Source organism: Nomascus leucogenys, chromosome 1a (genome assembly GCF_006542625.1).
Source record: "Nomascus leucogenys isolate Asia chromosome 1a, Asia_NLE_v1, whole genome shotgun sequence".
NCBI lineage: Eukaryota > Metazoa > Chordata > Mammalia > Primates > Hylobatidae > Nomascus > Nomascus leucogenys.
Window position 1 is genome coordinate 78,624,498 of NC_044381.1, and position 26,325 is coordinate 78,650,822.

Sequence of the window (26,325 nt, forward strand, 5' to 3'; positions counted from 1 at the left end):
CTGATAAAATTAGCTTTCCTGTGACTAGACAAGAAGTCGAGTAGTTTAGATGCTGAAACTCATAAGAACTTCCGAAGCTTTAGCTTTAAGCTTTAAGCTTTAAGCTTACTTAGAAATGTTATAAGACCTCCAGTAGTCACATATGAAGAATATAATAAAAATTTCTCCATTAAATCTTTATTATAGATCCCTTGATTGGTTTATGTCTAGACTCATTGTGTGATAAAGGACATAATCATTTTTATCATCTTCTTCATCTAATACAGGTTTGTCAACTCTATATTAGTTGTTTTCTTGAAGGCTGGTTTTCTTCCAAAATTCAGTCTTATTTTCAGTCTACACTAGCTTTTAAATATACTGGCCTTTAGATGCTTTATCTAACCTCACATTTCTAATGGATTTGTCTTAGACGCTTATTGCCACTCCTTGGATAGTCATTGCTATCTTTGAAGTTCTGGTCAATACGTGTATTTCAGAGGAACTGGAGACATTCCCTCACCGTAGTTAGCTTGATTGGATACCCTTTAAAAGCATATACTCGATCCTGTAATCCCAGCACTTTGGGAGGCCGAGGCAGGTGGATCACTTGAGGTCTGGAGTTCGAGACAAGCCTGGCCAACATGGTGAAACCTGTCTGTACCAAAAATACAAAAATTAGCCTGGCATGGTACCACATGCCTGTAATCCCAGCTACTCAGGAGGCTGAGGCAGGAGAATTGCTTGAACCTGGGAAGTGGAGGTTGCAGTGAACCGAGATCTTGCCATTGCACTCCAGCCTGGGTGACAAGAGCAGAACTCCATTTACAAAAAAAAAAAAAAAAAGCATATATAGCACGTATTATAAGGTTTTCAATTTTTTCACCAAGTGTTTCATTTGGGTAGTCATTTATTGGTAGTTTACATCAGTTGAGTGGTTCAGAAAAAATATAGTAAGTTGCTTATAAAATTCTGAACACTTTGGCCAGGCACAATGGCTCAAGCCTGTAATTTGAGCCCTTTATGAGGCTGAGGCAGGAGAATTGCTTGAGCTTAGGAGTTCAAGACCAGCCTAGGTAACAAAGAACGCCTGGACTGATTGTGGCATTTGAACTAATATTCAGGTTTAACAAGAGATAATTGACCATCACTCTATTTTGGAGGCTTTATTTGAACCAGACAGAAATCTATTTCCCACAGCTATCACTGCCTCTCACCTACAACTTAAGGAGGTTGGGGAGGAAGTGAGGGATTTTCTGTTAGGGCCAATAGGGACCTGCTAGTTAACCCCCATCCTGGGAATGGTGTATGGAACTCCAGTGTATGCTGGAGTTATTATCATCATACTTTTTTTTTTATTTTACTCTTCTGCTTATACAGATCAAGTCATACATTTTATTTTTAAGTTTAAATTGAAAACATTTACAGAGAACAATGCAGTGAAATAAAAAATAAAATTACAGACTGCTGGCATTTGCATTTTCATGTAGCCTCAGTGACTAATTTTTTTTATTGTACAGCATTGAGAAAATCCTAGTTAATATAACTATAGTTCATATAGATTCATATAACTAGTTTTAAGTGATAATAGTTTCTTCCTTTTTTCCTCCACCATCCATCTAACCAGATGAAGATAATAGTTTTTAATAGCTCACCTTAAATTTCAAGGTACTCAAATTGATCTAGATGCTTGAGTTGAAATTTTTGTATCAAAGTTCAATAACATGCTTACATTCCTTATTAAAGTATAAAAGTCCTATAAGCACACAAACTTGAGTAAGTGCTAAAACTAGTATCACTATTGTCACAATACAGCATGTTATATTTTAACAAGAGCATTTGCTGAGAACTGTGCTTGTTACTCCAGAATGTTGCTTCTATGGTTGTACCTTTCAACTTTGCAGATCATTTGGAAAGACGAGAGATTTGAGGTGGAGACAATTCGGTACTTCATTCACAGGATGTAAGGAGGATTAAGTAAAATAATGCTGGCTAAAAGTCCTTATTTAGCATACTGCCCAATGCTTACTAAATCATAATAGCTGTTTTTAACATTTGGTGAAGAACCTATTTAACAGGAGTGAGTTGAGGGGCATAGGAGATCATGTGAGTGTTTAAAGTAGAAGCAGCATTCCCCATTAAGAAGAGAAATACTGTGGAACTGCAAAGACTTTAGAGTAAAAAAACACCTGGATTCAAATCCTATTTGCTACATAATGGCTACTTTTAACCTATTGAACGCCAATTCCCTCATTTGTAAAATAGGGATAATATTTAACCTATTTACAGGTTGTTGTGAGAGAACTAGGCACCTAGTACAGGGTAATGTTGGCACATGGTAACCTTTAATAAACTTGCTATTCAACAAGCTATTAGATGTCACTAGGCAGTTAAGCAAAGGAAGACAGCTTCGCTTGGTGTGACAATGAAAATCTTTCTGACTTCTTTCTTGGAAGAGTTCCCTGAAGATATGTCATTGTATTGACACCTTTATCTTTGCTAACCTATCCCTTTAAATTCTGGATATTGTGTGTGCCACAGCTTTTCTTCTTCCATATTCCTGCATTTATTTGGCACCTGTTGTGCCAGTAATAGATAAGGGGCTGCTAAGGGAGGAGGCAACCTGCACTGGCTTATAGCTGCTAATATCAGTTCCTATAGCTTATCGTCAGTGTTGTTCATGTGGTAAAAGGGTGAGAAAGTACTGAAGTCTAAAGAAGCTTGAGTAGAAATCAGTTTGTAGCTATTACCGTTCTACCTGCTAACAACTCCTGTTTTCAAGTTATTATGTACAACTTTAGGTAGTTTCTCTAGCCTTAATCATGGTTTCTCTGTGTTGAGACTACTTTTGAATTCTATGAAGTACAGCCTTAGATGTACAGGCTACTTTAAGTTTTTGCCTAAAATAAAAATATTCTCTCCAATTACACATGCTGGGGAGGAAACACCTGCTTCCGACAGGTTTAAAGCTTGGTTTTGACCTTTTGGTGAGAGTTCCTTATGTGTGCAGTAATCCAAAATTTCTATAGTTGTCCTTTATAAAAGTACATTAATCTAGTAGACAAATCTCCATGTAACTTAATTGCATGGCATCTTCTAATCCTTCTATGATAAGCAGAAATGTAAAGTTTTATTCAAGTTAAGGCAAATTAACTTGTATACACTTTCCATCTTGTGTTTTTGTTGTTGTTTAAGTAGGATAAGTTCTGAACGTCGAAAAGAAAAGTCTCGAGATGCAGCCAGATCTCGGCGAAGTAAAGAATCTGAAGTTTTTTATGAGCTTGCTCATCAGTTGCCACTTCCACATAATGTGAGTTCGCATCTTGATAAGGCCTCTGTTATGAGGCTTACCATCAGCTATTTGCGTGTGAGGAAACTTCTGGATGCTGGTGAGTTATTTTACAAGGGTATAAATAGGCCTGAAAATTAGAAGTTAGAAGTAAATAGAAATTATTTTTAGAAGGTGGTCGCAATGTTTTGATTTTGTATACCTCTTTATATTGTGATATGTACATGTTTAAAATTTTTTCTGTAATTCTCACTATTTTTATCAAGCTTCTTTTTTTCTCATCAGTTATTCTTTGAAATAATAATTCTTTATGTATTGTAATTTGTTTTGCTTTATTCTCCTAAACATACCGTCAATTCTTTTCTAATATAACATCCTCATCCTTTTTATTACCTGCTTTTAAAGCTTTAGTCAGGAATAAGATACTGGCTTTTTTTTTTCCCCCCTTTTTATCCAGTTCCATCTACCTTTCTTCCTTTAAAAAACATGACTCAGGCCAGGGCAGGCGCAGTGGCTCATGCCTGTAATCCCAGAACTTTAGGAGGCCGAGGCAGGTGGATCATGAGGTCAGGAGTTCAAGACCAGCCTGGCCAAGATAGTGAAACCCCGTATATACCAAAAATACAAAAAATTAGATGGGCACGCTGGCAAGTGCCTGTAATCTCAGCTACTAGGGAGGCTGAGGCAGGAGAATCGCTTGAACTCGGAGGGCAGAGCTTGCAGTAAGCTGAGATCGTGCCACTGCACTCCAGCCTGGGCGACAGAGTGAGACTCCGTCTCAAAAATAATAAAATAAATAAATAAATAAATAAATAAATAAAAAACATGACTCTTCTTTCTTCTTCTATGGTTTGCTTTGCCGCATTACTTTAAATAATCATGAAAAGCAGCTGGCACATCTAATTATAGTCTTTCTAGCTTCTGGCCTTCACTTTTCTGTGTTAAAATGGCTGTATATATTAAATAAAGTTATCTGCGAGAAAACTTTATAAAAACATCTAAATATTGTATCATTTAAATACAACTTTTTAACTAATTATTTTCCTCTTCTTGTGCCCTTTTTAGGTGATTTGGATATTGAAGATGAAATGAAAGCACAGATGAATTGCTTTTATTTGAAAGCCTTGGATGGTTTTGTTATGGTTCTCACAGATGATGGTGACATGATTTACATTTCTGATAATGTGAACAAATACATGGGATTAACTCAGGTAAAATGCACACATATTAAGAGCCCTTCTATATGTTTTTATGATTTTATGTTATAGCCCTAATTTTTAAAAATGTGTTTACAGTTTGAACTAACTGGACACAGTGTGTTTGATTTTACTCATCCATGTGACCATGAGGAAATGAGAGAAATGCTTACACACAGAAATGGTAAGAAAAGTCTGTTGTTTGATTTAATGTGACAGGTGGTTTTACATAATCAGATACTATTGCTAATTGTTAAACTTTGCTATTGTACTTACCCAAGGCAAAATGTTATTTCATGTTTAATAAAATGTTAAGTCTGTTCTTCATTAAAACTATTATTCTAATTTTTAGGAATTTCATTTTGAAAGCCCACCTAATTGCATAAATAACTGTGCGTGTGTGAGAAATAAAATGGAAAAGTAAATTAAAATCATGACCAAGAGAGTTATAAATAACCTTTTTTTTTTTTTTTTTTTTTTTTAGGATGGGGTCTCGCTCTGTTGCCCATGCTGGAGTGCAGTGGCACAATCAGCTCACTGCAGCCTTGACCGCTGGGACTCAAGCGATCCTCCCACTTCAGTCTCCCAAGTTAGCTGGGACCACAGACACATGCTACCATGCCCAGCTAATTTTTTAAAAATTACTTGTAGAGACAAAGTCTCACTATGCTGCTCAGGCTGGTCTTGAACTACTGGGCTTAAGCCATCCTCTCACCTCGGCCACCCAAAGTGTTGGGATTACAGGCATGAGCCACCACGCCCAGGCTACCTTTTTTTTTTTTCTTTTTAAATTGAGATGGGGGTTCTTGCTGTATTGCCCAGGCTGATCTTGAACTCCTGGACTCAAGTGATCCTCCCAGCTCAGCCTCCCAAAGTGCAAGGATTATAGGCATGAGCCACCACACCTGGTGGAGTTAAAAATTAAAATACACCATTAAGGCAAGGAGAAATTATAATACAAATGGCAGATAATAGGACTTTAGGCAGCCATTGAAGCTGAGGTGCCAGTTTGAGTCTAAGGCCCAATAAAAAAAAGTTCACCAGAATTTTAAGACAAGCAACTGCTTATTTGACTTTTTCAGATGTTCTCAATAATTCGAGACCGTGTAGTTAGATTATAAAGTATTACATTGTGGATGCCCACATATTAACAAAAACAGACAGTAAGACCTCTAATTCTTAGGAATGAATTGTTAAAAATCAAGTGTTCTGAGATTTTTGGAAAGTACCTCTCGAATTAAAAAATTAAAGTCTTTCTACATTTGTGTCTTGTTAAACAGTGTATACTGATCATAATTATTAAAAAAAATCATGTGTTCTAAGATTTTTGGAAAGTACCTCTTGAATTACAAAAACAATTCAAGAAAGTCTTTCCACATTTCTGCCTTCTTAAGCAGTGTATACTGCTCATAATTGAACTTTTCTTCATGATGGAAAGTTACCACAAGGAAAATTTCTTATGTTCTGCTGTTCTTTGTTGCTCTCCAATTGAAGTGCATACGTTTGTTTGCTTCTATATTATACTACCTAAAATTTACTTTTTGTATAATTTTTGAGGTTTTGTTTTTCATCTCATTTATTATAATAGCTAACCTCCATTGAGAGAATGCTCTGTGCCAGGACACTGTTCTTCCTATTTTATATGCTTTTAACTCCTTTATTCCTCACAACAACCCTGTGAAGTTAACTGTTAGACAATTTCTATTTTACTAGGAAACTGAGGCACAGAGTTACTAAGTAACTTTCCCAACATTATTTGGTTAGTAAATCGCAGGGCTTGGGGTGAACTTCAGTAGACTGGCTTCAGAGTCCATGCTCATTAGTCCTTTGGAGCGCTTTTCATATTCTTGAATTCTCACATTCTGTCTTTTTTCACGCTGTCAGCAGGACCTGACTCCTGTTTTTTAATTTCATATTGTGTTTTTACTGTTAATTTGGAAAACAAATGCATACTTTTTAGAATTCTGTATAAAGGAGGAGTAAATACGCTGTGAGCAAGGACCTAAGTGGGTTGTCAATGAGTTTAATATATGAGTTCTAATGTGCAGAGTTGAGGTTTATATTGACTGCTCAGTGCTTCCCTGGGGCTGGACTATAAATGGATGGATATTAGGAAGTCTTGTTCTGATTTGGTAATGACGTTAATGCATTATTCTAAATCAGACAGTCTTAATATAGTTTAAATGTATGTTTCGAACCAAATGTTCTTTCTTAAAGCACACAAACATTTTGAAATCATTCCTAATGTGGTTAATGAATTATTGATGTTCCATTGGGCAATTAAAATGAAGATTTTTCTCTTTTGGAAATCAGGGACTGTTACAAAGCATCACATTTTAGTGATACACTGAGAGCCAGTGGTGTGTTTATACAAATAGTCCTAGTTTCCATATAAATTCTAGAAAAATGCTTTAGAATTTATAAATTATAAAAACTATGACTTATTTTAGAGAGTTTAAAATCTAGGTTTTTTTAATGGTTTGTTGTTTTTTGTTTTTTGTTTTTTTTTCCTCATTAGGAAAACACTAGTACTTTTCAGTTACCTTGATTTTTAAATTAATCTGCAGGTCCCCATTCAAAGGCCTTGGGTTCCTTTCAAAGGTCAGTATAATTCAAGCTTAGATTATGAAGGACTGAGCATACCCAAAGGATTTTGCATGTGGATCTTTACTGCCACTACCACAACCATCACCACCTACACACACACACACAACACACACACATTCTCTCTCTCTCTCTCTCTCTCTCCCCCTCCCTCCCTCCCGCACTCCCTCCCTTCCTCCCCCCTTTGCTCTCATGGCATCTTTTAAAAATATACTCTTGAATCCTTCCAGGGAGGGCAAATTCACTTCTTATCTAAGTAAACCCAAATAGCATGCATCAGCACCAGGACTGGCCATCTTTCCTAGTTCCATTATTCATAGAGTATAGGCTAGAATTCATCTTGTTCCTCAAGAGTCCAGCATTTTTAGCTAACCATGCCTACATTTAAACTTACTCTCATTTCTTTTCTACTTGACAGTGTTCTTTCAATATACTAGCATTATAGTTTCCAGATTTGATTTCTCCTGTCTTATTTCCATCAGTTTTCAAGTCTATTAAGATTCTACCTCTTCATTTGTCTTTTGCCACCATTCTTTTCACTCATACTGCTGCTACTGGCTCAGCCCTCTCATTACAGTCACCTAATTCTAACATATATTGCTGCTAAGTTAATTTTTCTTAAGTTACTGATTGTGCTTTTTTAAAGCCCCTTGTTGAATATTTAGGCAGGACTCCATGTGGATATCCACAGCCCTCCGTAGTACAGCCCTAACTTTCCCTTCTAGCTTTGCCTTACTACTCTTCTACATGTACTTTACGTTGTGGACAAATTACTATATGCTGTTTTTCAAACATGTCCTATTTTTCCTACCTCTGTGCTTTTCATTCTCTTCCTTCTCCCTGGAATACCCTTCTAACCCATCTCTACTTACTGACATTCTAATGTCTCTTTTTCTAAGCAGAACTTCTTGACTTCCCTTGACTAGAAGTTATCTTCTAAGCTCTCCCTATCCTTCTTTAAAGCATTTTTATAAGTCTCAAGTACCAACTCTACATTGTGTTTTTGTTGACCTTACTATATCTACTACATTTTTAACTTCAGGAAAGGTGGCGTATCTTACTCATCTTTGTATTGCCTGCAATATCTAGTCCAGGTTCTGAATAGTAAATATTTTTATATGTGTTTTGAAGCACACTGACCAATGAAGATAAGAAATCAAGAGGCTATTTCCTTATTTTATTTTATTTTTTTTTTTTGAGACAGTGTCTCACTTTGTCACCCAGGCTGGAGTGCAGTGGCACAATCTCAGTTCACTGCAACCTCTTGCCTCCCGGGTTCAAGCGATTCTCATGCCTCAACCTCCCAAGTAGCTGGGATTATAGGCATGTGCCACCACACCTAGCTAATATTTATATTTTTAGTAGAGATGGGGTTTTGCCATGATAGCCAGCATGGTCTCAAACTTCTGGCCTCAAGTGATCTTCCTGCCTCAGCCTCCCAAAGTGCTAGGATTACAGGCATGAGGCATGAGCCACTGCGCCCAGCAAGATGCTATTTCCTTAGTCACCTAAAGATAATCTCATTTTTAGTTATAGAAGGTTTGAAATAGGAGTGAATAGACTTTACTTAATTCTGACTTTATTTCCGTAGCTTTTTTTTTTTCTTTTTATTTCTTTTGAGATGGATTCATGCTCTATCGCCCAGGTTAGAGTACAGTGGCACAGTCTCAGCTCATTGCAACCTCTGCCTCCCGGGTTCAAGTGATTTCCCTGCCTCAGTCTCCTAAGTAGCTGGGATTACAGGTACCCACTACCACACCCAGCTAATTTTTGTATTTTTAGTAGAGACAGGGTTTCACCATGTTGGCCAGGCTGGTCTCGAACTCCTGACCTCAAGTGATCCTCTTGCCTCAGCCTCCCAAAGTGCTGGGATTACAGGCATGAGCCACCATGCCCTGCCTATTTCTGTAACTTTTGATAAGTCATTTGATCTGTTGTTGTTGTTTTCTCATAGTAACAAAGTAGAAATAATTTTCTGCCTGCTTTGCTAGATAAATTAAGGGGAAAAAAATAAGATATGTAAAAATGTTATTTGTTATTAACAAGAAAGTTGCTATTTTAAAGGTTCTATAAAGACATAGAGTGCTTATTAGAAATTGAGCTAGTGCCCTCAGGAAAGGATAGGAAGAGTTTGCTGAAGTTCTTTCTTTAGGGATTCTTGTGTACTGATAGCACAGTTAAAGAGCAAACTCATACCATTTTTATATTTCTGTGTAGTTTGACTAAGCTTACTGGCTTGAATGATTAACTGTTATCCCAAATACGGATTATCTTTCAGCCAATTCAGGGAATCACAGCTACTGAGTAGTGTATGTCAGATCTCTTGGGTGTGCTGGAGTGAGTAAAAGGGGAATGAATTACTGTGTTCATGCTGAGACTTAATTGAACAGGTATTCAGTTGATCTAGGTGATGGGCACTTTGCTACTTTTATTGTAACAAATTTGTATATTTAGTTGCTTTAAAACTGTATTTCATGCTTTCATTAGGCCCTGTGAAAAAGGGTAGAGAACAAAACACACAGCGAAGCTTTTTTCTCAGAATGAAGTGTACCCTAACTAGCCGAGGAAGAACTATGAACATAAAGTCTGCAACATGGAAGGTAAGTGAAAATTATTTATGATTGATGATACACTTTATTTATACATAGACATTGTAGTATTAAGATAACTTTAGAATTGTGAGGGAAGGTTTACAGTTCCTTGGTGTTTGGTTATGTAACATTTATATCTTCAACTGATTTGCCTGTGATCCCCAAAATCCAGAACCGTGTAGTAATTTGCCAATTTGAGGCACAAACTTAAATTATGTGAATTGTGGCACTGGTGTACCAGGCTTACTTAATCAGTTGGCTTTGCCAACCACACAATATTTGAATCCTGATAGGGCTTAATTTTCTATTAATCATGGTTTTGTATCTTTGTTCAACGTTGAAACATAGTCATCAGTGCCAGAGATAACTATCAAACAGCCATGATGATGAGATGAATGAAAAAGCAGCCTAGACTTTATATGAGGGGAATTTTTTAAAGAGTAATGTATAGGCCCTGGGCAGGAAGTAGGTCATGGGTGGTATCATAGGAAAAATGTTCATTGATTTTCAAAAACATGATTAATCCACTAGTGACAGTAAATTTTATCAAAGCTTACTGGCCATGTCAGACTCAACTACTTATCTCTGCTTTTTTTGTTTCCTAGCATTGTAAATATTTTTTTTTAACTGCTTTGTTTTCTTCTTCATACACAGGTATTGCACTGCACAGGCCATATTCACGTATATGATACCAACAGTAACCAACCTCAGTGTGGGTATAAGAAACCACCTATGACCTGCTTGGTGCTGATTTGTGAACCCATTCCTCACCCATCAAATATTGAAATTCCTTTAGATAGCAAGACTTTCCTCAGTCGACACAGCCTGGATATGAAATTTTCTTATTGTGACGAAAGGTAAATTCGATCTAAAATGTGAATTTGAAATTTTTAATTAGTCTACAGCATTATTGAATATTCACCATAGCAAAGATTCAGCGTTGGCCATGCATGGTGGCTCACAGCTGTAATCTCAGCACTTTGGAAGGCCGAGGCAGGGGGAGCGGATCATCTGAAGTCAGGAGATCGAGACCAGCCTGGCCAATGTGTTGAAACCCCATCTCTACTAAAAAACACAAAAATTAGTGGGGCATGGTGGCGGGCACTACTCAGGAGGCTGAGGCAGGAGAATCGCTTGAACCTGGGAGGTGGAGGTTATGGTGAGCTGAGATCACACCACCACACTCCAGCCTGGATGACAGAGCAAGACTCCATCTAAAACAAAAAACAAAAAAATTACTCAGTGTTAAACTATGCTTTCCACTTAATTGAACAGAATGATACATCCTATAATATTAGATTAACTTTGTAAATTAATTCAGCCACATTTATTGAACATTTACTCTGTACTATGAACGCTTACTTTACTAGGTGCTATCCAGAAATTAAGATGAGTCTTTTTTTCCCCAATAGGGGCTTTACTTACTTAAAGAGAGAATTTCAAAGATACGCAGTGTGTATTCTGAGCAAAGATAGATTACCTTAGGTTGGGGACTAGAAAGCCAAGTGTTTGTATATCTCTTCATCCTACATATTTTCCCTGAGAAGCTTCAACCTTGCCCATGGTTTCTATTACTATTTCCCACATTTCTCTCTGTAACTAATTCTATTTAATTGCCAACTTAATATTTCTATCTGGATATTCTTCTATATTGTAAACTAAGTATTTCTGTGACTGAACTGTACCACTACTGCCCCCAAACAACATCATCATCAAAAACTGCTTTTCTTCCTATAACGCTTATCGTGGTTAATACACCACCATATACATATGACTCCAGCAAAACTTTGGAAGTCATCCGTAACTTTTCTTTTACATTCATTAGCTACATACAGTTAGTGTCTAAATCTTACAGATTTACTGTCTACATATATCTCTTGATCCATTTCCTCCTTTCCATCCTTGCGCTCCTGCCATTGAATTCATTAGCTCATTATTACCCTTGACTTGAGTTGTTGGCATAGCTGCCTTTTTGCCAACAGATTTGTACCCTTGTAATCTTTCATCTAAGTTGCCAGAAAGTGGGTGTCCTAATGTGAAAATCAGATCATGTCATTCTGTTGTTGAAAATGCCTCAAATGCTTCCCTTCATCTTTGCACACAAAAATATTTTGTTTATAAAAATACTAGATGAGGGAACTAAATTTTCATTTATCAAAAGAAGATGTGCATTTTAAAAGACTGAAAAAAAAATAGACCCACACAATACAATCTAAACTTAGCATGGCAAACAAAGATATTTATGCTCTGGCCCTAACTCTCTCTTTGGAATCCCATGTTAGATTCACTCATGGCATGCAGCTCTGATACTTACAATGTGGCCTTGGCCTTGGTACTTAACCGTTGTAAAACTCACATTCCTTATCTATAAAATAAGAATCATGGCCGGGTCTGGTGGCTCATGCCAGTAATCCCAGCACTGTGGGAGGCCGAGGCAGGTGGATCACCTGAGGTCAGGAGTTTGAAACCAGCCTGGCCAACATGGTAAAACCCCATCTCTACTAAAAATACAAAAATTAGCTGGGTATGGGGGCACGTGTCCATAATCCCAGCTACTCGGGAGGCTGAAGTAGGAGAATTGCTTGAATCCAGGAGTTGGAGGTTGCAGTGAACCAAGATTGCACCACTGCACTCCAGCCTGGGAGACGGAGTGAGACTCCATCTCTAAAAAAAAAAAAAAAAAAAAAAACATACCTCAGAAGGATGTTGTAAGGATTAAAGGAGTCTGTTGAGTGCCTAGTGCACATAGTGAATGCTTCACTACTGGTGTGAACTTTAAGAAAATGAATATAGAAAAGCTAAGAATTATTTTAAGGTGTTTACTACTAGTATTCATGTAAATGTATGATGGAACAGAGATTTCCATCCTATTTTGAGGAATTATTTTTTATTTTTTTGAAAACGTAAGGTAACAAAGTAGAGGTGAGGCCAGGGAGAAGGGAAGGTAATGGAGCAAAAATGAGAAAGGGAGTGACATTCCCCTCTAGTTATAGCAGAAAATTAGCAAAATGATCATGATGGGAGGTAACAGTAAAGACAGCCAGCTCATATATCAACCAAGACAGTTTTGAGTTTGACCAGCAGACTGTTATTTTCTGGTTTAGAGCTCTTTCCAGGAACTTCTCGCATCTAATAACCCCTGAGAACCAAGCTATGGAAAAAATTGCTCAATTTTAAGAAAATCTAACATATCAAGCTCCTAAACTCCAAAATATTCCACAAATAGCTGCTATTTACTATACTGAGTAATAATCATTACAAATTATTCAACACTTTATTTGAGCATCTACTGTGTTCATGGCACTAAAGTAGAAATGAAGATGAACAGTTCCTGCCTCAAAATAAATGAGTTGTATACTGCTTTAGATCATGGGTTTCCTAGTCCATTAAAAACACTTTTTGGTCATATTTTCTGGACACCCCCACCCCTTTGGTACATAATATAACCTATGTAATTCTCTAAAGTTAAATTAACTTCACTCTTCTTGCTCCAATATGTGTAAAACTGACCTTCTAGGAAAGCATATACAGTTTATATTTTTGACTTCTTGGTATCTTTTAGTGATAGACATACCTCAGATTGAGAAGCACTGATTGACATTAGATTAAATCAGAGCTTCCTATGACAATATAAATAATACCCTCATTAATCTGATCTCCCTAACTACTTCTTCAGCATCATCTCATATCTGTCTCCACTAATCGTATTATAGAATCTTTGTTACCTGCACCATGTTAAGCATTTTTAAAAATCTTTTGCTTATACCATACCTTTTTCCTGAAAGCAGTTTTGCCTTTCCTTTGTCTCTTTCTAGTCATAAGTCTCCTATAAGAGGCAGTTCCTCATTCCACCATTCCTTTGCATGCATAGGATTCCATGGAATAGATTCTCATCACTGCATTTATCACATTATTTCCTAAGTAGTACAGTACATCTACTGGAAGATTAGCCACGTGTTGAGTTTTGTCTTTGCATTTTCATGCCTAGAATAATGTCAGGCACACATAGGCATAATAAGATTTGAATAGTGAAAAAGTTTTTAATTCCATGGGGATTTTATTTAAACAGAAAAATATAAGACCAATTAAAATTATTTTTAAAGCATAATTTCAAGAAATATGACTGATTTTGTTTAAAAACATGTTTTCCTTTATAATGCTGCCACCTGGTGTTGCTGTGTTTAGAGATGTCCCTTTGTAAAGAATTGAGGGTTTGAGTTGAGTTTGGTTTGGTTTTTGGCAAATTCAGCTTTTCATTTATGTATTTATTTTGTAATAAACTATGGAAGATCTTGCCTTTAAGTGTGAGAACACAAGCAATGTTACTTTTATACCTTTATAGGCTATCTTGCCTATGTCCTTCCTGTAGTTAGGTGGGGTTTTTTTTTTTGACACACAGCATGTTATATAAGGTTTGCTTGCACCTCAGTAAGAAAGTCCTCTGAAATCTAAAGGCTGAGAATCTAAAAGCTTAACTCATGTTTTGCTCCTAGAAAGACTTGAGAAGAGAGTATTTCTGTTCAGCATGGTACTAGGAAGATAGCTTTCTCTTTCTCATGTCATGGTTGCCATTTCATACTGCTTACAGAGAATAAGATCTAGTCTGTGTCTTAAATAAAGGTCTACTCTCTGCCAGCGAGCTAGATAGGGTAATTGGATTGTTTTCCAATCTATTTTCATTAGAAATATTGTTTTATCTTAAATTACTCCCATAATTTCATGGAATGCCAAAAACTAAACTAAGTACAAGAGCATCTTCTAAAACATAATTCCTTTAGTTCCGATTTAGTGTAGATGCTCTTTGGTTGATATTAGAATTGTGTAATGGCTATTGATCTCTCAAAGTGAGGTGTTGCCTAGGGGCTTAAAAGTTACTACATAAAGAATTGGCTTTATGAAGAAATGTTATAGATTTTATCTATATTTTAAAATAAGTGTCAGTGACTACCTTTACAACTTTTACCATTTAGTTTAGTAGTATTTCTTATCTGTTTATTAATACTCTGCCTTGTTACCAAAAGTATGTATAATGAGATGTAATAAGAATAGGTAACAAGTAGGCTGGGCACGTTGGCTCATGCCTGTAATCCCAGTACTTCGGGGAGGCTGAGGCGGGTGGATCACCTGAGGTCAGGAGTTCAAGACCAGCCTGACCAACATGGAGAAACCCCATCCCTACTAAAAATACCAAATTAGCTGGGCGTGGTGACACATGCCTGTAATCCCAGCTACTTGGGAGGCTGAGGCAGGGGAATCACTTGAACCCAGGAGGTGGAGGTTGTGGTGAGCCGAGATCACACCTCATTGTGCTCTCCAGCCTGAGCAACACAAGGGAAACTGTCTCAAAAAAAAAGAATAAGTAACAAGTTTGGGTGAACAGGATAAAAGAGTTAAATAACAGGACGAACCTAGAGGACTTAAAGAAATGTGTGGTGTTGCATTTAATAACTGTAGTTGCTAAAGGTGAGGTGTAAATTTATTCTAAGCAAAGGAGGATGCTCTTTATTTTTGAAAATTCACTTGTCCATAAGATTAATGCCTATCAGTTAACTTGGGAGGAGAAAAATTTTTATCAGTGTCTCCCTTTTTTTTCTTAAGTCTTATATTTTTTACTAACAGAATTACCGAATTGATGGGATATGAGCCAGAAGAACTTTTAGGCCGCTCAATTTATGAATATTATCATGCTTTGGACTCTGATCATCTGACCAAAACTCATCATGATAGTAAGTACAATGGAAGAACTCAGAGATACTCTAATTACTTAACTGTTGCAACCTCTGTACAGTTTGGCTACCCATCTAATTCTCTGGTTGAAATGAACAGTCTTCCTAGACTAAATGTGTTAACAGGCCTATTCAGTAGAGATCTTGACCATTTTGTGTTTTGTATGTGTTGCAACAAATATCAGTAAAAATAGAATCATTTAATCATAGACAAAACTTCCTGGCATTTTAAATACAAAGACTTTTGAAAATCCAAATATTATAGAGTATTGAATAGCATAATTTTCAGAATTCACAGAAATACTCAGAACAGTGGTTGGTATGTAAAAGGCACTCAGAAAATATTTGTACAATCAATGAATGTGAAGGTGGTGAACATCACATTTGGTAATAAATACCATTTTTAAAAATGCTTATAAGTGCATAGTTAGCTGTGTATATTTACGGGTTACATGAGATATTTTGATATAGGCATGCAATGCAGTGCATAAGGATAAATGGAGTACCTATCACCTCAAGCATTATCTTGTGTGACAAACAATCCAGTTATACTCTTTTGGTTATTTTATTTTATTTATTTATTTAGTTTTTTCTTTTGAGACAGGATCTCACTCTGTCGCCCAGGCTGGAGTGCAGTGGAGCAATCTCGGCTCACTGCAACCCCCGCCTCCCAGGTTCAAGAGATTCTCCTGCCTCATCCTCCCAAGTAGCTGGGATTATAGGCGTGTACCGCCACACCTGGCTAATTTTTGTATTTTTAGTATAGACGGGGTTTCGCCATGTTGGCCAGGCTGGTCTCGAACTCCTGACCTCAGGTTATCCACATGCCTTGGCACCCGGCCTCTTTTAGTTACTTTAAAATGTACAATTAAATTATTTTTGACCTTTGACATAAGATTTGATTCTGAATTTTACTCGAATGTTAAGATCCCCAAGGTAAGTTAAACTTTGGACTATCTCACCTGTTTAATCTGTACCTATGCATGACTTTCCACTGTGCTTGAGGATACCTGAATATCACTTAGTTTGTGTGATTGATCAGCCTTGAACTTAAGAGTAAATCCAAATCTGCAGTCAGGACCCCCCAATCCTCAAAATAATACCATCATTAGGATTTATTTAGTACTTTCTCCCAAATCAATATTTAATTTAAATTGCCTAAATTGTCAAAAGACTTACAATGTGGTATCAATTTATATTTAAATATGCTATATACAGCTTTTTAAAGCATCTTTGGTTCTCTGGAAACCGTAGTCAGAATTTAAGGAAGTTATTGCGGCACCATTTTCTTGAAAAAGGCTATTGATTATTCTCTAATCTGACACTTTCAACCTAAGTCATTAAAGGAATTTTAGTTACTGAAGATTGTATATTCATGAATTCTTCACTTAGCTCATTGGCAGCAAAGGAGTTTTATTTGGGGGGTTTGAAAAAGGAAATGGGTATATTTTCAGCTATTCTGGGACACACTGTCAGAATATAAGCAGTTACAACTGATTCCACTAAATAAACATTTGTTTTCCAAAACAATGATCAACATTCAGCATCTGTTCATTTAATTGAAAATTCAAAGTTACAATATTTTCTCTGCATGATTCTTTTTCCTTTTCCCCCCTAGTGTTTACTAAAGGACAAGTCACCACAGGACAGTACAGGATGCTTGCCAAAAGAGGTGGATATGTCTGGGTTGAAACTCAAGCAACTGTCATATATAACACCAAGAACTCTCAACCACAGTGCATTGTATGTGTGAATTATGTTGTGAGGTAAGTTTGAGAAATAAACATTTTTGGGGAACAAATAGTAATTCTTTTTGGATACTCTTTTCATTTATAGGAAGATAAGATTATAAATATTAACTAAATTTTAATTCTTTTACATCACTACCAAATTGTTATTTTCTATACTCTGACCTAGGTTTCCAGTCCAGCTATTCTACAGTGATGCCACTAAATACTGTCAGTAGTTGTCTATCCCCATACCTTCACTCCTATTTTTAAAAAGACCATGAAAAAAATACCAGATCCATTGATTGGTTTGGTCTAGTTATACAGATATTGGCATATACTATCTCAAGACAGCTGTGTTCTTTTTGTAGGAAGAATACTGGCCTAGGTTTGTATCATAGCTCTACTACTCATTAGCTCCCTGACCTTGGGGAAGTCTCTTCATTTTTCTGAATTTCATCTATGTAGATAATCCTTCAGAAGGTTATAATGAAAATTAAATGGAATTCTATGAGATTGGGGGGGGGAGGGATAGCATTAGGAGATATACCTAATGTAAATGACGAGTTAATGGATGTAGCACACCAACATGGCATATGTATACATATGTAACAAACCTGCACGTTGTGCGCATGTACCCTAGAACTTAAAGTATAATTTAAAAAAAATTCTATGAGATTAATAAGCTATATGATGTTAATATATGGCTCTTGTATATTCATGAACTCTTCACTTAGCTCTTTGGCTTGTGAATATTATGTACATCAAAATTTAATTTTTCATATGATCTATTTTACTAGACTCCTGCCCCATCTAGTCTACCTGTCCACATTATTACCACATTCTAGTCCATCTTGCCCATTACTACCAGGCTAAGCTTTCTAGTGTGGATATGTCATCATCTTATTTTCCTTAGAATTTTAGCGATCTTTTTATCATTTCCAAGACAAACACTTGCCTAGGTGTATAGCATCCTTGTTTACCATCATACTCATGTATCAGAGATTTAGCCTTCCCTTTAACATCTCGGGCCACCCCTCTTAGGAGGACTTTGGCCAGTTTTTTATTTTTGCCACTTCTGACACCATCCTTTAATGTTTTAATATTAGTGCCACAGAGTTCTTTTGTGGCTTTACCATTATGTAAGAATCCTCCACTTGGAATGTCTTTCTCTTCCTCACACCCCAGTCTGCCTAGCAAATGCCACTTGATCCCAAGTATCAGCTTGTTAGCTTCTCAGTGAAGCAAGCCTTCTCTATTTTAGCAGTTACCACAGTGTATTTTAATTGTTTACATATCTACTTTCACAATGGGTTATAAATTTCTTAAGGTCAAGAGTTGGCCATTTTAATCTTTGCATTCTCAGTTCATTTCAGATAGTGAACATTTAATACGTTAATTAAAGGAGTAATTTACATTTAAGCCAAACGTGAAGATAAACTTTTGCTCATCATCCCTCTTCAACCGTATCCTGTAGGTGGTATCACCTTATGTTCTTACCACCAAAGAAAATATGGCCCCTGTCTTAGAAAGTTCTTGATCATTTATCTGTGTATCTTTAGGACTATCCTTAGAACATGCCTCACATATTGATGCTAAAGAGTTCTTTTGTGCCAGTTTCATAATGTGTGTCAGCACAACAATTCTGAAGATTTTTTGGTGTCCTTCATGTACTTGACTACAAATTGCCTTGTCATCACCACTCTTCTCAAAGGATATCTGAAATTCCTTTTTTCTTTTTTTTTTTTTTTGAGATGGAGTCTCACTCTGTCGCCCAGGCTGGAGTGCAGTGGCGTGATCTTGGCTCACACCACCTCCCGAACTCAAGCGATTCTTGTGCCTCAGCCTCCCAAGTAGCTGGGACTACAGGTGTGCACCACCACACCAGGCTAATTTTTTGTATTTTTAGTAGAGACGGGGTTTTGCCATGTTAGCCAGGCTCTTGAACTCCCAGGCTCAAGCAATCCACCCGCCTCAGCCTCCCAAAGTGCTGGGATTACAGGCATGAGCCACCGCGCCCAGCCTGGATATCTGAAATTCTTAACTGAAATTAGTCAAATTATCTTGTACTGGGAAGTTTTTAAATTTCAACTTTTATTTTTGATTCAGGGGATACATGCATAGGTTTGTTACGTGAATATATCATGTGATGCTGAGGTTTGGGGTGCAACTGATGCTGTCACCCAGGTAGTGAGCATAATACCCAACAGTTGGTCAACCCTTGCCCCTCTCCCCTAGTAGTCCTCAATGTCTATTGATGCCATCTTTATGTCCACAAGTAACCCAGTGTTTAGCTCCCACTTACAAGTGAGAACATGCAGCATTTGGTTTTCTGTTCCTGGGTTATCTCACTTAGGATAATGGTCTCTGGATGCATCCACGTTGCTGCAAAGGACATGATTTCATTCTTTTTTATGGCTGCATACTGTGAATTTTATTGGGTCTTTAGTTTGTATTAGCATTTTAAAACCCTAAGTGTGACATAGTACGCATGAGTGATCATGCATTTCAAGAAATCTTAAAATGTTCCTGTCCATAAAGCAGAATTTTTTAAGAGACCATTTCACAGTCCCCCTTCCCCTCACTGTATCAAGTGCTCATTTGTGAATTACTAATTTCTCTTGTTTTGACAGTGGTATTATTCAGCACGACTTGATTTTCTCCCTTCAACAAACAGAATGTGTCCTTAAACCGGTTGAATCTTCAGATATGAAAATGACTCAGCTGTTCACCAAAGTTGAATCAGAAGACACAAGTAGCCTCTTTGACAAACTTAAGAAGGAACCTGATGCTTTAACTTTGCTGGCCCCAGCCGCTGGAGACACAATCATATCTTTAGATTTTGGCAGCAACGGTGAGTAGTTATTTTGTTAATCGCCTAAATTGTGTCTGTTGCTGCAAGCCCCATTTCAACTAAACATTACTTTACGGTTTTTGTTGGTAATCATTTGGACATTACAAGCTAATATATTTTTATAGTTTTCTTAAATGTATTTGCTTAAATATTTTTGCCCCTGTAATTTCTTACCATTCTTGCTTTTTTATATTGTTGGAAATTGTGCTTCAAAGTGTCCTTAAGGTATTTCTTCTTCCCACATAAATTTTTCCTGGCTACTCTATTTCTGTATCCTGCTGTCAGATTTTCTCCACAGTTTAGCAGAGTTATATGGAAGTAGGCATTGTTGCATTAGAGGATAAAAAAGTAGTCATACTATAACATCGACAAGCATTGAAGATGAAAACTGCAATTTTAAAGTAGAGAACATTTTAATATATAAAAAGGTTGGTATTGCCTTTTGTCTTTTATGCCATAGAGATTAAGAGGAGGTATCAATCGTGGATTGTAAAGATAACTCAGACTTATGGTTATACTATACTATTATATGTAAACTTTCTGATGAAGGAAAATTTGGTAACATTTTCTTGTTTGATGAATTCGACAAACCTTTTGTGAAAAAGAACATAAATTTTTTATATGTGAAAATCCTTGTGGCCGGGCGCAGTGGCTCACGCCTGTAATCCCAGCACTTTGGGAGGCCGAGGCGGGTGGATCACTGGAGGTTAGGAGTTCGAGACCAGCCTGGCCACCATGGTGAAACCCCATCTCTACCAAAAATACAAAAATTAGCTGGGCGTGATGGTGTGCGCCTGTAATCCCAGCTACTTGGGAGGCCGAGGCAAGAGAATTGCTTGAACCTGGGAGGCAGAGGTTGCAGTGAGCCGAGATTGCGCCATTGCACTCCAGCCTGGGCAACAGAGCAAGACTCTGTCTTGGGTTAAAAAAAAAAAAAATCCTTCCATACTTTAGATTGACTCATATTTTTTCCCCACAGACACAGAAACTGATGACCAGCAACTTGAGGAAGTACCATTGTATAATGATGTAATGCTCCCCTCACCCAACGAAAAATTACAGAATATAAATTTGGCAATGTCTCCATTACCCACCTCTGAAACACCAAAGCCGCTTCGAAGTAGTGCTGACCCTGCACTCAATCAAGAAGTTGCATTAAAATTAGAACCAAATCCAGAGTCACTGGAACTTTCTTTTACCATGCCCCAGATTCAGGATCAGCCACCTAGTCCTTCTGATGGAAGCACTAGACAAAGTTCACCTGAGGTAGGTGTCATAATATAATCAGAAAGGGACAACTTTCAGATTTTAACATTCAAGAATGTATTTATAAGTTTGATTCAGACACTCATTTGAACCACAAATTACATTTGTGTGTTTGAATTTTAGCACTTTAAAATTATTGCAAGAGCTATTGCCTAACTTAGACCTGAGCACATGTTTTAGGCTCAAAGATAGTCAGGGACATGAGAAGAAACTAGCTTAATATAAACCAAAAGGTGAAAAGTACATTGTTTCTCTATTATTTATATCAGTAGGACAAAAACATCTTGAATTTGGACATTTAAAGAGAATATGTGCTCAAGGTAGCTACAGCCTATACCTGTTACCCCTTTTAGTTTGTTTTATTGTGTTTTGTTTTGTTGTTTTGTTTTGAGGAAGAGTCTCACTATCACCCAGGCTGGAGTGCAGTGGTGCAATCACAGCCTCAACCTCCCAGGCTCAAATGATTCTCCCACCTCAGCCTCCCAAGTAGCTGGGACTACAGGCCCGCACCACCATGCCTGGCTAAGTTTTTAACCTTTTTTTTGTGTGTGTGTGTGGAGTCAGGGTTCTCACTATGTTGCCCAGGCTGGTTTTAAACTCCTGGGCTCAAGCGATCCTCCTGCCTTGGCCTCCCCAAGTACTAGGATTACAGGTGTGAGCTACCATGCCTGGCCCATTACCCCTTTGAGGTGGAGAACTGTCTGGTAGCAATAGACTTACCAGGGTTTACATGGGAAAGGACCTTATAAATTCTTTGCCCAATTTAGTCTAATTTCCATCACTATTTTGAAATTTTGGATAAGTATAATACGAAAATAACAAGTGTTATGTAAAATAAATACTTAGTACTGGTCTTTTTATTCTGGATCTGTCTTGGTATTAATTGTCCTATGAACGCAATAAAAATAATCTTTAAAGGCTAGGCTGGCCAAAACTAGAGATACCACACAGGGCTCTATTTCTAAATCTAGAATGATTCCATTTTAGGGCTTCCTACATCTAAAAATATGCTCAGGAGTAGGGCAACTTAGATCTGAACATTATAACTTGATAAATGAGGCATAAATAAGCTTTAATAAGTGGTAAATAATTCTACATTAAGTATTTGTTGAATAAAACTGACAAGCTAAGAGTAGGAGATTTGACATCTCATAGCCTTGTGTTGAATGAATATATATCCTATGCTCTGGTTGCTTAATTTACCCAGCACAAAAAAAAAAAAATGTTTGATTCGTCTTGGTTTTTATCTAACAAAAGTAAATCTAACAAAAACGTTAGAATGAGGAAAGCAAAATTTCTTGCTTAGAATACACAGCTATAGTTTTTTGTTAAAATTCTTGCCCAGAACTCTTAAAATAGTAATAATGTATATTCGTTCAGGTATATGCAGGTAAAATAACTTATTTTACTCTCCCACCCCCAACAGTAACTGTGAGATTTTTAGGTAGCTCAGTCACCACAGGAGTGTGCCTTCTCAGTTCAAAGGTAAATTCCAGTGAATGTGGCATCTAGTTAATTGGTCAATTAGGTACCATTGTGGGATGTGAATTACCAAATAGGTTTTATTCTTTAGAATAAGGTGTTTCTTTTCATCTCAATTTTGTAAATGATGTTATATTACATAGTCAGAAATATGTATATTGGCAAAATTAGTTACTAGTATAAGCTTCAAAATGTCACTATTTTCACTAAAAAAATTGTTTTTTTTTTTTTTTTGAGATGGAGTCTCACTCTGTCGCCAGGCTGGAGTGCAGTGGTATGATCTTGGTTCACTGCAACCTCCGCCTCCCAGGTTCAAGTGATTCTCCTGCCTTAGCCTCCTGAGTAGCTGGGATTACAGTCGTATGCCACCATGCCCCGCTAATTTTGTATTTTTAGTAGAGATGAGGTTTCACCATGTTGGCCAGGATGGTCTCGATCTCTTGACCTTGGGATCCGCCCACCTTGGCTTCCCAAAGTGCTGGGATTACAGGCGTGAGCCACCGAGCCCAGCCTAGTTAAATAAAATTTGATAAACACGATGGACTTGGTTGTGTGTTTTCTGGTTTTTCTGGATCTAGTTTGAAAATTCTGACAACTAGCAAAGTATATGGAGGCTTCTTCAGGAAATAGTAAACATATTTCTTTTTACAGCCTAATAGTCCCAGTGAATATTGTTTTTATGTGGATAGTGATATGGTCAATGAATTCAAGTTGGAATTGGTAGAAAAACTTTTTGCTGAAGACACAGAAGCAAAGAACCCATTTTCCACTCAGGTATATGAACTTATTTGTTTTATATTAAATTTCATTAGTTTTTAGTCTGAAGTGACTTTGGGTTTCACTTGTTTTTTATTTATAAGGTGTGGCCATTGTAAAAACTCATGTATTTGCTGTTTTAAAGGACACAGATTTAGACTTGGAGATGTTAGCTCCCTATATCCCAATGGATGATGACTTCCAGTTACGTTCCTTCGATCAGTTGTCACCATTAGAAAGCAGTTCCGCAAGCCCTGAAAGCGCAAGTCCTCAAAGCACAGTTACAGTATTCCAGCAGACTCAAATACAAGAACCTACTGCTAATGCCACCACTACCACTGCCACCACTGATGAATTAAAAACAGTGACAAAAGACCGTATGGAAGACATTAAGATATTGATTGCATCTCCATCTCCTACCCACATACATAAAGAAACTACTAGTGCCACGTCATCACCATATAGAGATACTCAAAGTCGGACAGCCTCACCAAACAGAGCAGGAAAAGGAGTCATAGAACAGACAGAAAAATCTCATCCAAGAAGCCCTAACGTGTTATCTGTCGCTTTGAGTCAAAGGTATTTATGTGTAACATTCAAGCTATAGTTCTTTTATTATTTTTGAGATAAATGTATGTGATAGTACATGATTTTTAAACTTACAGCAAACTTTCTGATAGATATGCCCTAAGGCAAATTCTTGAGAACTCAAAAAACTTTCTAAATTAACCTCATATATTTTTTCTTTTTCTTTCTTTCTTTTTTTTTGAGACAGAGTCTCGCTCTGTCGCCCAGGCTGGAGTGCAGTGGCACAATCTCAGCTCACGGCAACCTCCACCTCCTTGGTGCAAGAGATTCTCCTGCTTCAGCCTCCCGAGTAGCTGGGATTACAGGCATGCACCACCACGCCCAGCTAATTTTTTTGGTATTTTTCATAGAGACAGGGTTTCTCCATGTTGGTCAGGCTGGTCTCAAACTCCCGACTTCAGGTGATCCGCCTGCCTCGGCCTCCGAAAGAACTGGAATTACAGGTGTGAGCCACCACGCCTGCTCCTATTTTTTCTAAAATAATTATAAATTCTAAAATTACCTATCTAAATGTAAGAGGGTCTTCCGACACCTTTAAAATAAAATCCAGCTCAGTAAGTTCTGTAAATGTGTAAAAGTTGGCTCAGATGTACTTCCTGCAGTTGTTTAAATCAGACTAGTTAACTACCCTCGCTACTTAGATGCTTCCATTTCTTAGAGCTCTTTTTTAGGCTTATCTGAAGAAAAGCCCTTCCAATTTAAGGGTTATTTCCAATTGCACATTCCAAATTGAGCCTTCCATCTTCAGCATTCAATATAGATATTTACAGGTCCCTCTTTTAAAATTTCATTATAGTTAACTTGTATTAAAGTTGCTTTTATTTTTCATTACGTATTTGTAGAACATTAGCTATATATATATTGCAGGCTACACAGGTTTTTGAACTGTACACCAGGAATCTAAGCATGAATTATTACTTCTATGGAGCTAGTTCAAACAAACATATGGCCATGACCCAATTTTTAAGTTATACTTTCTGTATATAATTTGTAAGGGGATTTCACATACTTTAAGTTAGAGGCTATAGCTAGAAGAAATTAAGTTTTATCTAATAAGTGTGTGGAAGAGGGAAATGATTCCTTCTCTACTATGTCTAGATTAAGCCAGATATCAATAGCAATAGGAAAGAACCACTGTGGTAGCCAGAACACATAGCTTTTTTCCCTGCCTAGCATTCCCACCTTGACCTAGAGTGCTGGGAGAGGTCTTTTCCCTAAGCTTAGAAAAGATATTGGGGCTTTAGATGAACTCAGAAGTACTTTATGTTACTTTATTTACTGTGTCACTAACTCACTTTTGACTCTGAGCCCCACGAGGGCAATCATAGTATCTTGGGCATTTTAATGATACTAATACTTAGCTGATGACCTAATGTGTAATACTTCCTCAATAAATGGTTGTTGAGGCAGGGTGCAGTGGCTCATGCCTGTAATCTCAGCACTTTGGGAGGCTGAAGCGGGTAGATCACCTGAGGCCAAGAGTTTGAGACCAGACTGGCCAACATGGTGAAACCCTGTCTACTAAAAATGCAAAAATTAGCTGGGCGTGGTGGCACACGCCTGTAATCCCAGCTACTTGGGAGGTTGAGGCAGGAGAATTGCTTGAACCCTGGAGGTGGAAGCTGCAGTGAGCCGAGATTGTGCCATTGCACTCCAGCCTGGGCAAGAAGAGTGAAACTCGGTTTCAAAAAAAAAAAAGAAAAAAACAATGGTTGTTGGACTGACAGATGCATGAATACAGTAATAAAAATGACAATCACTTATAAGTTACAGTTTACTATCAGCTACAGAGGATGGGATATCCAGTTTTCTGAACAACTGTTCTCTTGTACTTGTCAAAGCCAAAGTGTAACAACACATCAGGTCAGTTTGGCAATTTTTTTTTGAGACGGAGTTTTGCTCTTGTTGCCCAGGCTGGAGTGCAATGGCGCGATCTCGGATCTCGGCTCCCCACAACCGCTGCCTCGCTGGTTCAAGCAAATCTTGTGCCTCAGCCTCCTGAGTACCTGGGATTACAGGCATGCGCCACCACGCCCAGCTAATTTTGTATTTTTAGTAGAGATGGGGTTTCTCCAGGTTGTTCAGGCTGGTTTCAAACTCCCGACCTCAGGTGATCCGCCTGCCTCAGCCTCCCAAAGTGCTGGGATTACAGTTGTGAGCCACTGCGCCCAGCTAGCAATTGTTTGTAAACGTTAGTTCCAATGTAGCATACACTGAAAACTTTTATGAAAGGAATTTCAAAAATTAAGATAAACCATTAAAAACATAAC

The 26,325-nt window shown here is 37.4% G+C and overlaps 1 protein-coding gene across 4 annotated transcripts in view; it reads left to right on the plus strand.

Annotated features, from left to right (window-relative positions):
- The window catches only part of HIF1A (hypoxia inducible factor 1 subunit alpha), a 53,011-nt gene that overhangs the window by 21,925 nt on the left and 4,761 nt on the right, over positions 1-26,325 (plus strand). For 2 of the 4 annotated variants that reach the window (XM_012504390.1, XM_003267781.4), the window contains exons 2-12: positions 3,172-3,365; positions 4,331-4,476; positions 4,561-4,645; positions 9,553-9,665; positions 10,311-10,513; positions 15,276-15,382; positions 17,001-17,148; positions 19,743-19,963; positions 20,943-21,229; positions 23,363-23,485; positions 23,613-24,046. In XM_012504390.1, coding sequence (XP_012359844.1) covers positions 3,172-3,365; positions 4,331-4,476; positions 4,561-4,645; positions 9,553-9,665; positions 10,311-10,513; positions 15,276-15,382; positions 17,001-17,148; positions 19,743-19,963; positions 20,943-21,229; positions 23,363-23,485; positions 23,613-24,046 — 2,061 coding nt within the window. Of the gene's footprint in view, positions 1-1,982; positions 2,011-3,171; positions 3,366-4,330; positions 4,477-4,560; positions 4,646-9,552; positions 9,666-10,310; positions 10,514-15,275; positions 15,383-17,000; positions 17,149-19,742; positions 19,964-20,942; positions 21,230-23,362; positions 23,486-23,612; positions 24,047-26,325 lie in introns of those variants that run through there. The other 2 variants (XM_030811741.1, XM_003267779.3) reach the window with 2 other exon arrangements.